We start from the raw sequence: 12854 nt of genomic DNA, 5'->3' as shown, positions 1-12854 counted from the left end.
AGGTTTCTACGGATTGATTTTGTGTCATGTATCTTTATCTTGTTAGAAGTTTGATTAGTATGCTATTGAAATCTACTATTTAACATATAGCTTAAAGTACTATGTTAACAGAACGTAACATGAATACAGTCAAGATTTCTTGGTGTAATAGTTAAAATTATGATTTGAATTACAAAAATTGCCACAACGCTATATTCTTAGCTCTTGGATTATTAATGATTTAAGGTCAGGTGTACCACACTCTGAGAGGTGTCATATCACTTTTTTTATTCTCGCAGAGACTGGACTTATTACTTCTTGGCGATGTTTTTCTTGTGCTTCATATGGCCTCTGAGTGTTGTTCTGGTATTCAGAGCTTTTCTGGGCTAGTATCCTATTATCTGTGACTGCGTGTTGAGTTGCTGTGTGGGACTAGGTTACCTCATTCAGTATGATATTCTCTAGATACATCAATTTCCTAGGAATTTCATATAGTCATTGTCTCTAATAGCTTAGTAGAACTCATTGTGTAATTATACACAAGTTTTGTATCCATTCATCTCTAGCGTTGTTCTAGGGTGGCTGGCCATCTTATGTGAGAGGTCCCTTCTATCTTTTGTTCCAAACATTGAATTACAGGAGTACACTGCTATATTGGACTTTTTAATATATGAGGTTTGAGGGGCTGGAGAGATGGCTCAGTGTTAAGAGCATGACTGCTCTTCCAAGGTCCTGAGTTCAAATCCCAGCAACCATATATATATATATATATATATGGTGTTGCACAACCATCTGTAATGGGATCTAATGCCCTCTTCTGGTGCTCTGAAGACAGCTACAGTGTGCCCATATATAATAAATGATTTTTAAAAATGAGGTTGGAGGTCAGAACTCAGGTCTTAATGTTGTGTGTGACATATATTGATTTGTCAACTGAACTATTTCTCCCACCCCAAGTCTTAAGTAGCCTTTAGTTAATTGTTGTAACTTAACTATTATGTGCAATTAGTCTTATCTCCTGTATAACTGTTAGAGCATAATACAATCATAGCAGCTTACGTGCCTCTTTATGCTTGTTCATAACTAGTTGTTGCACACTCGGGAGTTATGGGACCATGTCACACTGGCCCCTGGCTGTCTGTGTCCTTATGCTCCTAGCTTGGACTTGCCAGGACTAAGACATAATGTATAACTTACTCTCCTCTTGTCTACCATCCCACCTCCTTCCTAGGTTTTGATTAGGCGCCCTCACCCTCTTGTCTTCTCAGAACAACCTTCCTCCAGAGTTGTTTGGATAACTCTGAGCAGCAAACTTTGATTTCCATGGCTCTACTGTTGGTCTTTCTGGCCTACTCAGGATTTGTGTCTCAGCCTCAGAACTTGTCTCTTGCCCATTAATCTTCTCCTAGAAGTTTTCCCCCTCTGTAGCTCACTCTGTCTTCTTCTGAGCCTCTCTGTGAATTCAGTGAGATGAGCCAGGTACAGGGGGACTAGTCTGTTCCACACAGAGACACACTCACACACACAAATCCATAGCAAGAGTTAGACAGTAGGCTGAGGAGTCTGTTATGGAGACGGAGCTAACGTTAGGAAGCTGAGAGTTCTGTGGATGAACAGTAGAGGCTGCACAGCGCCAAGTGTGATCCTGTGCCACCCGTGTGCTTAGTGCAGGGCATCCGGCGTGGATGGCTCACATCTTTAGTCCTAGCACTCAGGAGGCAGAGGCAGGCAGATCACTGAGTTTAAGGCCAGCCTGGTCTATAGAGAGAGTTCTAGAACAGCCAGGGCTATATAGAGAACCTGCCCCCTCAATAGTACAGGAGGAAAACAAAAAGAGCTTAGCCAACAAATTACTAATGTCCTGTTCCTCTGGTGACCTGTGTCTTAGTGGTCTCTTGCTGTGAAGAAACACCATGACCCAGACAACTCTTACAAAGGAAAACATTTAATTGGGGCTTAGTCTTAGTTGGGTGCTGTCTTGCTTTACAGTTCAGTCAGAAGTTTAGTCCCTTATTGTCATGGCGAGAAACATGGCAACATGCAGGCAGACTTCTATATCTTGCTCCACAGGTAGCAGAAGGGAATTGTCTGTTACACTGGGCATAACTTGAGCATAGGAGACTTCAAAGCCTGTTCCCAAAGTAACACCCTTCTTCCAACAAGGCCACATCTTCTAGTAGTGCCACTCCCTACTGGCCAAGCTTTCAAACACTTGGGTTTATGGAGACCGTACCTGTTCAAACAGCATAGAAGCTGATATGGGGTGGGGTGGGGTGTGCGGTAGAAGAGTTGAGTGTCCTGGGGGAGAGGTACTGCCCAGCTAGAGACAAGCTGTAATGGAGCAGTTCAGTCTAGACAGCTAGGAGTCAGCATCCCTGGTTTCTGAAAGTGGAGAGAGAGCATATAGTGACCTGTGTCTATACAGTGGTTTTGAGGAGGGTGATCTCCATGATGGGTGGGCTGAATAATGTGGAACAGCGAGCCACTTGTATGTGCTGTGGTACCTGCAGGTCTGCATGCTATCTTCATGTACTTCCTTTTATTGCCAGAGCTGCCACGAAGGGCAGTGCCCATTCCTGCTGACTGAGTGCCCTGCATGTAAAGGCCTGGTTCGTCTCGGCGAGAAGGAGCGCCACACTGAGCAGGAGTGTCCCAAACGGAGCCTGAGCTGCCAGCACTGCAGGGCCCCCTGTAGCCATGACGACCTGGAGGTACGCTGGGCAGGCCAATCTAGGAGGCAGTGTCTACACCACGGGCATTAAACTAGCGTTTGGTGCCATGGCTGGAGTTTGCTTAACTTCTTCATACTTTTCTCCACGGCGCCATGGAGGTTAGAAGGTTCTTGGTGGAACTGGGTTTCAGTAGGTAATTAGTAGTGACTTATTTTAAATAGTGATTTATAAAATACAAAAAATTCAGGAAGAGTTTTTAAGGGGTGTACAAATGGCTAGCAGTTAAGAATACTTGCTGCTCTTTCAGAGGACCTGGGTTCAGGTCCCAGCACCACAAGGTGGCTCACAACCATCCACAGCAGCAGTTGGAGACCAGTGTCCTTTTCTCTTTTCTGTGTACACTAGGCAAGCACATGGTTTGCCGGGCAAACACTCACACACACACACACACGATAAGTAAATATGGAACTGCATGCATGTGTGTTTTGAGACAGTTTCTCCCCTGTAGCCTTCCCTGAACTGGAACTTGCTATGTAGACCAGGCTGGCCTTAACCTTACAGAGATCCTTGTAGCTCTGCCTCTGAAATGCTGAGATTAATGGCTTGCACCACCATCCAGGGCTAACAGAATGCTCAGGTATTTTTAGACCTGACTGTGATGACTTGGTGCCTGTAAAAGTCCTTGGGAGGTCGAGCCCAGCCTGGACTGTGTGGTAAGACCCTGTCTTGTCCCCACCTCTCTGCAAGACAAGACAAATGTGTCTTATTCTAGAAAAGTTGAAGCACAGAAGGCAGAGAAAACAGCACTGTGATTGAGCTGCTGTGTCCCTCCTCCAGACGTTAATGAGCAGACCCGACTGGGTATTGTGAGACAGGTTCTCACTCCATCTACATTAGCAGCAGCGTGCCATTGCTTGAACAAGGGCCTGAGATGGTCACCTTTCACAGAGAAAGGTACCTTGGCTTTGGAGTGAAAGAGAGGATGGCACTGAGGTCTCTGTCCCCTGTGAGGCCCACTGGCCTAAGGAATTGTCATTTGATCCCACCTCTCTTCCACATGGAGATCTTTGGAGGACACTCTGAAGCCAGAGCACATCTAAACTGTCGTTTATTGTGCCCTTTTCTGGCTCGCTCACATTCCCACTGTGCGAAGGTATCTTTGGCTCACATTTATTGGAGTCAGGACATCAGCATCTTTCTCAGCTGTCTACTGAATTTGCTCTCCACATCCTGAGTGTTGGCACTGCGTTCTTCTGTTGTATATTGGACGGTGGGTGCTCTGAAGTGGACAGGGTAGTCTAGTGCTAGCAAAGTCCTGCACAGCCATTTTGATCTCTGCATGGACCCTTTGTTCTAGTCAGGTGTTTTAAGATGATGTTGTTCCCTTTTCCCTGTCTTTTTCATGTTTCCTGGAGGCTATAGAGAAAGGAGTTCTTAAGTCTGAATTTGTGAGGGTGCCTGTAGGTGCTCACTTGGAGTTAAATACAACATTGAGAGAGTCAGAGGTTTCCAAGCACATCAGGCATCTCCTAGCTGTGCTGTCTTCAGTACTTCCTGTCTCCCCTCCTCTACTGCCCTGTCCTGGTGTTGGCATCCCCAACTAATGCTCCTGTTTCTCTTCAAGGTACACTACAAGGTCTGCCCCAAGTTTCCCTTAACCTGTGATGGCTGTGGCAAGAAGAAGATCTCTCGGGAGAAGGTAAAGCATTCCCTTCCATTGGTGTGATTGATGGTTTATGTGCTGTTGCTAGGCTGGGCATGTTCTTGGGCTTATCCTCCAATATTCATTTGAGTTTTTTTGCTGCTGTTCATTTGTTTTGAGGTGGGGTCTTAGCAATAGCCCCGAGTGCCTAGAACCTGTTAGCCTTAAAGTCATGGAGATTTGCCTTAACAGTGTGTTTCACTGTGTCTGATGTTCCTCACCACATCACCCCCCACCAGAATTTCATGTAGCCCAGGCTGGCCTGGGATTTAAGGTAGAGCTAAGAATAATCTTAAACTCCGGATCCTCCTGCTTCCAGCTGCAGAGTGCTAGGATTATAGGTGCACACCCATGACCTCAGTTTACAGTGCTACTGTTGGGCAGGCTCCTTTTTGGGGGGGACGGTTGGAATTCAGGGCTTCAGAGCTTTCTCCCATTGAGCTGGGCTTGATGACAGAAATCTGCCTCTCACCACAAAGAAATAAGAGGGTTTACTTTTGAGTTGAGTATGAATGACCATGGCCCAAGGACATAGATTAGTTACCCCAAATAATGAGTTTTATGTGTGTGTGTGTCTGTCTGTCTGTCTGGGGCAACCCTTGGTAACCTCATCCTTCTTACCCTCCAGTTTCAGGACCATGTTAGAACCTGCAACAAGTGCCAGGTTCTCTGCAGATTCCACACCATCGGCTGTTCAGAGCTGGTAAGCTGCAGGTCTACTCTTAGGGACTAGGGACCTGGGTGGGTCTTTCCCTGATAAACAGTCTCCAGTCCTGACTCCTCCTAAGTTATTCTACCTCTCTGTTATCTCTCCTGGCTATCTCTTAACACCCCCTCTTCCTGCCCTCAGGTGTCCAAACTTGCCCTTTTGAGATCTAAGAACACCCAAGTGTATGCTCCTTGCACCTCCCGGGACACCTTAGAGCCTCGCCTTGGTCTTCTGTCTCCTTACTGTTCACCTCTTTCCATTTTTCCCATGAAAGGAAAGCACAGATTGCTCAGCTGCCTAGCTAAAGTCCCCGTGCCCAAAGGTTTGGCAGATCCTCCTCTTGTCTCATATTTTACACACATCCTAACAAAATCCTTGACTGTTGTCAAATCCTGTCTCTCTAACTGCTGTCTTGTCACCTCATAATATCGGGCCTGGAAACAGACTTTATGTATTAGCCTGTCTTGCCCCTTCATTTTTCACCCTTTCAGGCTGTTTCTTTGTTTGTTGTTCCTCTTTCTCTGTACAATGTGAGCCCCCATGTCCCTTCATGACATGTGAACACATGCTGGTCCACAGAGGGCCTATAGGATGTGAGCACTCAGGGTAAGGGGAGGCAAACTAGGATAAGTCATTTGGGACTGCGACTCTGCTCTCTTGTATTGAGTGCTGGGGATAGTTACAGCCTCCATTCCAAGGCAGTTGAGTTCCCTACAGAAAGTAGTTTAAAAGCTATAGGAAAATGAGCGGTTGTCACCTTGATCCTAGGATCTGTGTGTTTTCTGTTCCTGGGGAGCTCCAGTTAATCTCTGACATTGTAGGAACATTGATGGGAAGCCACTAGCCAAGTACCGCCTGCTTGCCTGCTGGGGAGGTGCAGGTGTGCTCATATCTCCTGTTGTCCATGGGGAGGTGCAGGTGTGTTCATGTCTCCTGTTGTCCATGGGGAGGTGCAGGTGTGCTCATGTCTCCTGTTGTCCATGAGGAGGTGCAGGTGTGCTCATGTCTCCTGTTGTCCATGGGGAGATGCACAGGTGTGTTCATGTCTCCTGGTGTTCATGTCTCCTGTTGTCCATGGGGAGGTGCAGGTGTGTTCATGTCTCCTGTAGTCCAGGGAGAGGTGCTTCCAACTGGGAACACAGATGTTATGCTTTTTTTTTTACTTACATTTTGAGTGTGTCTTTGTAAAATTAGTTTATTTTGTTTATGATTTTACACTTTTGGGTGTTTGTATATAGAAGCCATGGCAGCATGTACAATAAACCAGAAGACAGCTTTGAGAGTTGCTTCTGTCCTTTCAGCATATGGGTTCCAGGGACTAAACTCAACTATCAGCACATTCACATGCTAAGCTGTCTCGCCAGCCCTCGTTTTGTTTTATGTTGGTTTTGGTTTTTAATTGATAGATTCTTTGTAGCCCAGTCTGGCCTTATGCTCACAGAAATTCATCTGTCTGCCTTCTAAGTACTGGGATTAAAAGCATTTGTCATTTTACCTGTTTATCTTTCTTAATTAGTATACAGTCTAGGTATTATAGTAATTTTGAGATGTAATATCTTAAAATATTTTACACAAGTTTGAATGTGTTCAGGTGGTGGTGGCTCTTCTTTAATCCCAGCACTTGGGAGAGAGGCAGGCTGATTTCTTAGTTCAAGGTCAGCCTGATCTATGGAGTGAGTTCTAGGACACTCTGGGCTATACAGAGAAACTCTGTCTCAAAAAGCAAAGCAAACAAAAAAGCAAGTTTGAAAGTACTTAATTGTGTCTTAATTACTGTTACTATGTAAAGATACCATGACCAAGGGAACTTAGACAAGGCAGAAGTTATTTCGATTTCATAGTTTCAGAAGGTTAGAATCCGTGGCCATCCTGTGGGGAGCATGGCGGCAGACAGGCTGATGCTGGAGCCGTAGCTGAGAGCTCACATCCTGAGGGAGAGACCACATGTCCTTCAGACTGGTGTGGTCACGGCGCTACACTGTGCAGGCTGGGTCTGTACTAACCCCATGCCAAGAGCTGCCTGTCCTGTCCCACAGGTAGAGGCTGAGAACCTGCAGGATCACGAGCTGCAGCAGCTACGGGAACACCTGGCCCTACTGCTGAGCTCATTCCTGCAGTCCCAGGCCGCACAGGGAACCCAGAACCAAGTGGGGCCAGAGCTGCTACAGCGGTGCCAGATTTTGGAGCAGAAGATAGCCACCTTCGAGAACATTGTCTGCGTCTTGAACCGGGAGGTAGAGAGGGTAGCAGTGACTGCGGAGGCTTGTAGCCGGCAGCACCGTCTAGACCAGGACAAGATTGAGGCCCTAAGTAACAAGGTTTGTACTTGGCGGGATAGTAAGTCCTGGATCTTTGGAGCCTGGACATTGTCTACACAGCATGACTTGGGGTTTGGCCATCCGCTTTCTGATTTTTATACTCTGAGGCTCAGTCGGAGCATTGGATGGGCTAACAACTGAAAGCTTTTGGCCTAGGTGGTACTATCAGTCATGGCACTGTGGTGGGGCTGTGAAGCTCCCAGGTACATGTGCACCCAGAGCCTTCCATGTGAACTTGGCATGTGTTTCTAACACTGGGGACAGAAAAGACTCCAGAGTCTAGCAGTGGGGGAAGTGGGGTCTCAAGGCCACAGCATATGACAGTCAGAGTTAAGTCGTCCCTGATCTGCAGGTGCAGCAGCTGGAGAGGAGCATTGGCCTCAAGGACCTGGCCATGGCTGACCTGGAGCAGAAGGTCTCAGAGTTGGAGGTATCCACCTATGATGGGGTCTTCATCTGGAAGATCTCCGACTTCGCCAGAAAGCGTCAGGAAGCCATAGCTGGCCGGACACCTGCTATCTTCTCCCCAGGTGCCATTTGTGGTCTTCGAATTTGCTTCAGAGGCTCGATAGAATGGGTCCGTAGCTGGGGCGGGGCACGTGCTCAACCGGAACCAAGAGTGTGTCTCACTCCTACTGGGAGTTAGGCATGAGGAGCTACTGGGTGCCGGGTTAGATGTGCAGAGTATGCTCCTGGTCACCTGCAGATGAGCATGGTAGCTTTGGAGTGGATGATGGAAACACCTTTGCAGACAGGATCACAGCTTCAAGCTTGTGTGACTCCCACCAACGGGATTGAGCATTGGTATTTCCTGTAATCAGGAGTCCTGTGAGAACCCTCATGCTCCTTTATCTCTACCTACGGGGTCTCTTGAGCTCCTCTGAAAGGGACTGCTGGGTGCTAGGGGTGGGGTGTGTCACTGCTGCCTGCTGTGCATGTCTTACTGCACCACTGTGGCTCCCTTTCTGTGCGCTTGATCCCTTGTTAGTCTCTTCTTCCTGCTCAGCAGTTTACTTCTGAGTTTCTACTCCTCAGCTGCTTCTGCTGAGGCAGAGTTCCTGTGGCTTGGCCTCCATAGCTTTGTTGAGGACCCCAGCTACCAGGTTTTGCCACCATAGTCTTATTTTGTACCTTGTCACTTTGAGGTTATTGAGATTATTAGTTAGCTATTAGTTTAAAAGAGGCACGCAGCAGGATGCCTGACTGATTTGTAAGCTTAGTCTCTGGTACCCACATTAACGATGGTAGGAGAGACCAGAGCAGAGTGAGTTCCAGAACTACAGACACCCTGTCTCAGAAACCAGAACAAAGAATTGGGAGGAGAGAAGCGGCTCACAGAGCTGTCCTTTGGCTTCCACACACCCTGGCAGTGTCCTTCCCGTAGTGCTGCACGTGAGTGCACATGCTAATGGCCTCCTGACTAGTGAGACTGGAGGCAAGAGTCGGAGCTGCATGGCAAGAGTCCCTGGGTGGAGGGAGGGGGGTTGGGAGGAGAACCTTTTCTTGATACTTCCTAAAAGCTGAGTGATTGTTTATGCTTTCATCTCTCTGAGGGTGGGCTGCTGGGGAGGAGCTATGTCCTGCCCAGTCCTCACCGGCTCATCTCCACACCTCCAGCCTTCTACACAAGCAGATATGGCTACAAGATGTGTCTACGGGTCTACTTGAATGGTGACGGCACTGGGCGGGGAACTCATCTGTCTCTCTTCTTCGTGGTGATGAAAGGCCCCAACGATGCTCTCTTGCAGTGGCCTTTTAATCAGAAGGTATAAAAGGCAGCCCCGGGATTCTAGGGGGATCTGAGTACAGTTTCCAAGTGGCCAGGTTGTCCAAGATAGTGTATGTACCCATGCATATTGGGCTGTGGTTCTGCACTGACTTCTCAGTGCTGATTATGACACCTGATTGGCTTCATGACTGCGCACGTTTGAAAGTCTCCTCAGGAAATATTCATCAAGGGAAGGCCACAGCCAGAGCTCCCTCTGTCAGTATTCAAAACCAGGGACTTCCTTAATTAAGGAATTGAAACTCCAGAGAGCAGACTACACTGGGTATGGTCTCTTCCCTTCAGCACTCGGGGCCCAGCTCTTTCCTCAGAAGCCAGTACAAGAAGCAGAGCAGGTGCTGGGGACTAGCAGGCCCTGCGGCCCTGGCTGGCCTCTCGTTAGACCCTCGTTCTTGTGAAGTGCTTTGCTTCCCAGGCTGGCTTTAGGGTTTCAGCAAAAAAAAAAAAAAAAATCAGTAGTGGAGCATCCCAGAGAAACAGCACAGAGGAGCACTGTAGTCCTGTGCTTCAGCCTCGGTTCCCGGTACCAGCGTGGATGAGAAGCTGCATGAACTGGCCGGTGTGTCTAGGCACACTGCTGTTGGAGAGGCAGGATAGGATTCATGTGGGGTTTTGGATGACTCACGAGTACGTTGTTCCTCCCTGGACTGACTTCTCTCAGGTGACATTGATGTTGCTGGACCATAACAACCGGGAGCACGTGATCGATGCGTTCAGGCCTGATGTGACCTCGTCCTCCTTCCAGAGGCCTGTCAGTGACATGAACATTGCCAGTGGCTGCCCTCTCTTCTGCCCTGTGTCCAAGATGGAGGCCAAGAATTCCTATGTGCGGGATGATGCTATCTTCATCAAAGCTATTGTGGACCTAACGGGACTCTAGCCACCCCTGCTAAGAATATCAGCTCAGTGAGAAGCTGCCACCTTAGGCCAGCCAGGGCCCTGCCACACAAGGGTGGGCAGGCTTGGTGTGAATGCTGGGGAGGGCCTCAGCCTGTCACCATCACACAGAAAGGCAGGAAGGAGCCTCCAGTTGGTTGTCGACTGGTAAACTGAGTCGGAAGGTCCACTGAGCTCAGGGTTCTGGTGGAACCAGCTGGGGATCTCCTCAGCTTCCAATAGAAAAGCTCTTGCTGTGTTTTCTGTCGGGGGAAGGGAGAGGCCCCTTGGTGGGGTACTCAGAAAGGGCCTCTCAAGAGAGCCTCAGAAGCTGCACTGGGAGCGAGAGATTGGCCTTCCCCACCCTGGCCTTTGGGAAAGAGGTAGGGGCTGTTCAGGACAAGGCATGCACCTGCTGAGTGTAGCCCAGGAGAGGAGCTCTCTGAGACATAGGCACTCACTGGGGAAGGGCCTGCCTGGGCTACACAGCCCTGCCAGGTGGCCTTTATGAAGGAGAAGTGATTAAAGTATTCACATGTCTGTGCTGAGTGGTGTTCATCTGCCTCCTACTGTGTCTAGTGTAAGTAGTGACTGGTCATCACTAATACCTTATATCCTTCAAGCCCAGCTGTGAGTCTGCCTGGGTAGAGCTGAAGGGCTGACTTTGGCCTTGCCCATGTACAGGCTTTTGTCTCAGGGTCCTGACCTGGTTTGCTCTTTAGCTGAGCTTGAGGTGGAGACTCCATGGCCTGGACACTGGGCATGTTTACTAGAGTCAGAAGGAATATCCAGTCTTCCTCAGTTAAGTTTTCAAATCTCCACAATAGGAAATGCAGAGAGCAGCATGGTGTGAGCTGTGAGCATGCTGTGCCCAGCTGTGAGCATGCTGTCCCCAGCTGTGAGCATGCCCAGCTGTGAGCATGCCCAGCTGTGAGCATGCCCAGCTGTGAGCATGCCCAGCTGTGAGCATGCCCAGCTGTGAGCATGCTGTCCCCAGCTGTGAGCATGCCCAGCTGTGAGCATGCCCAGCTGTGAGCATGCCCAGCTGTGAGCATGCCCAGCTGTGAGCATGCCCAGCTGTGAGCATGCTGTCCCCAGCTGTGAGCATGCCCAGCTGTGAGCATGCCCAGCTGTGAGCATGCTGTCCCCAGCTGTGAGCATGCCCAGCTGTGAGCATGGGGAAGGATTCACTGCCCTCTAGAGCTCTTCATGTTCCCTATGGACTGTTGTGCTCCTGGTCCATCTGAATGATCATACTGGATGTACTGGCTTTAAAGGGTACAGAAACAGAACAGGTGCCATCATGGTGGTGAACTGACTTCACTCTGGCTGTGCCCTGTAACTTGTTGCTTTCTCTCCTCTGTCCTGTGAGTTCTTAAGCTGGAAGCTAGGCCTGCCTGTCACCTTGTGAACCCAGAAGAGCTGGATTGGTGATATGGTTGTCTCTTAGACATGTGCCTGCTTTGCAGAGGGGTGCATCTAGGGCCTTACAGCATGTGGGCAGGACCCAAGCATTTCACATAAGGTCTGGAGTAACTTGTACTTCTCTGAGGACTCTAGTGGACATTTTTACCAGGGTTATTGTTCTGGGATTTCTCCATAGAAAGTGCCCATTTTTGTCCATTTTTTCTACTTAGTTTCTTCCTGCTGTGTAAAAGTTTCTGATGTTTCTAACACTGGTCCTTGGTTGTGTTTAAACTTTTTTGATGTGGGAAAATTCAAAAATAGTTGGGCAGTGGTGGTACATGTCTTTATTCCCAGCACTCTGCAATGTGGAGGCAGGAGGATCTTTGAGTTCCAGGACAGCCAGAGCTATACAGAGAAACCCTGTCTTGGAAAACAAAACAAAAAGCACATGTTCCCGTGCCTGGGTAATTTGGTACTAGGGAATGGACTCCAGGCCTCCTGCAAGCTCTCTATCAACTCAGCCGTGTTTCCAGCCCCAAAGCGGTGGACAGTTACACTGAAGGTGTTTTCTTTTTCTTTAAAAGGACATGGAGGGGCTGAGGGCATAGTACAGTGGTCGAACACTCTTATCATGCTCAAGGCCCTGGGTTTCATTCCTACTGTGTGCATCCAGCACACAGAAGCTGGAACTGAAATGGCAAGAGGAGAAAGGCATTGACAGGGCTGGGCATGCTGACTAGGCAGAGGCAGCCACAGTGAGGTCCTTTCTCAAGAGCCCAGAACAGAACAGTTCATAGCGCAGTGGGGGGAGAGGAGCTGTGACAGACAGAATCTAAACCTAGCTGAGCTCAAGGAGGACTAGCACTAGGGCTGAGAATGGTGAGCTCTCTGCCTACTGACTCCCTGTGGTGGGAGCTTCTGAGCAATGCCTTGTAAGCCAGATTGCTGTCAAATGAGACAGACATTGAATTGTCCTCTTCCTTTAAGAAGCTACAGGGAAGAGAGGGATTCTGTCAAACCAGCTCTCTGGAGAGGGCTCATGAGCAGGTGTGTGCTTCCAAGGAGGAGACCAGCCACACATACACCTCACAAGCCCCCAGATTTTACAGAATCACCACCATTGCCTTCTTTTTTTAAATTTATAATTATATATAATATATAAGTATATGTATATTATATATTTATACATATATACATACATACACACACATTATATATATATATATATATATATATAATGAGTACACCGGAAGAGGGCATCAGATCCCATTGCAGATGGTTGTGAGCCACCATGTGGTTGTTGGGAATTGAACTCAGGACCTGTGGAAGAGCAGTCAGGGCTCTAACCACTGAGCCATCTCTCTAGCCCTTCACCATTGGCCTCTAACCATGCCACTGCTTCCTG

At 48.4% G+C, this 12854-nt stretch overlaps 1 protein-coding gene across 2 annotated transcripts in view; it reads left to right on the top strand.

Moving 5' to 3' along the window:
- Nucleotides 1–10582, top strand: part of TRAF2 (TNF receptor associated factor 2) — a 22998-nt gene extending 12416 nt beyond the window's left edge. For both annotated transcript variants that reach the window (XM_080928132.1, XM_080928131.1), the window contains exons 5-11: nucleotides 2529–2690; nucleotides 4276–4350; nucleotides 4982–5056; nucleotides 7099–7380; nucleotides 7733–7910; nucleotides 8998–9146; nucleotides 9828–10582. In XM_080928132.1, the coding sequence (XP_080784258.1) occupies nucleotides 2529–2690; nucleotides 4276–4350; nucleotides 4982–5056; nucleotides 7099–7380; nucleotides 7733–7910; nucleotides 8998–9146; nucleotides 9828–10046 (1140 nt within the window). In that variant the 3' untranslated portion in view covers nucleotides 10047–10582. The remainder of the gene's footprint in view (nucleotides 1–2528; nucleotides 2691–4275; nucleotides 4351–4981; nucleotides 5057–7098; nucleotides 7381–7732; nucleotides 7911–8997; nucleotides 9147–9827) is intronic.
- The last annotated feature ends 2272 nt before the right edge of the window (nucleotides 10583–12854 follow it).

This window comes from Micromys minutus (genome assembly GCF_963924665.1).
Source record: "Micromys minutus genome assembly, chromosome: 13".
Classification (NCBI taxonomy): Eukaryota; Metazoa; Chordata; class Mammalia; order Rodentia; family Muridae; genus Micromys; species Micromys minutus.
Note: the sequence above shows the minus strand (reverse complement) of the source record. Positions and strands in the feature narration are given on the sequence as shown.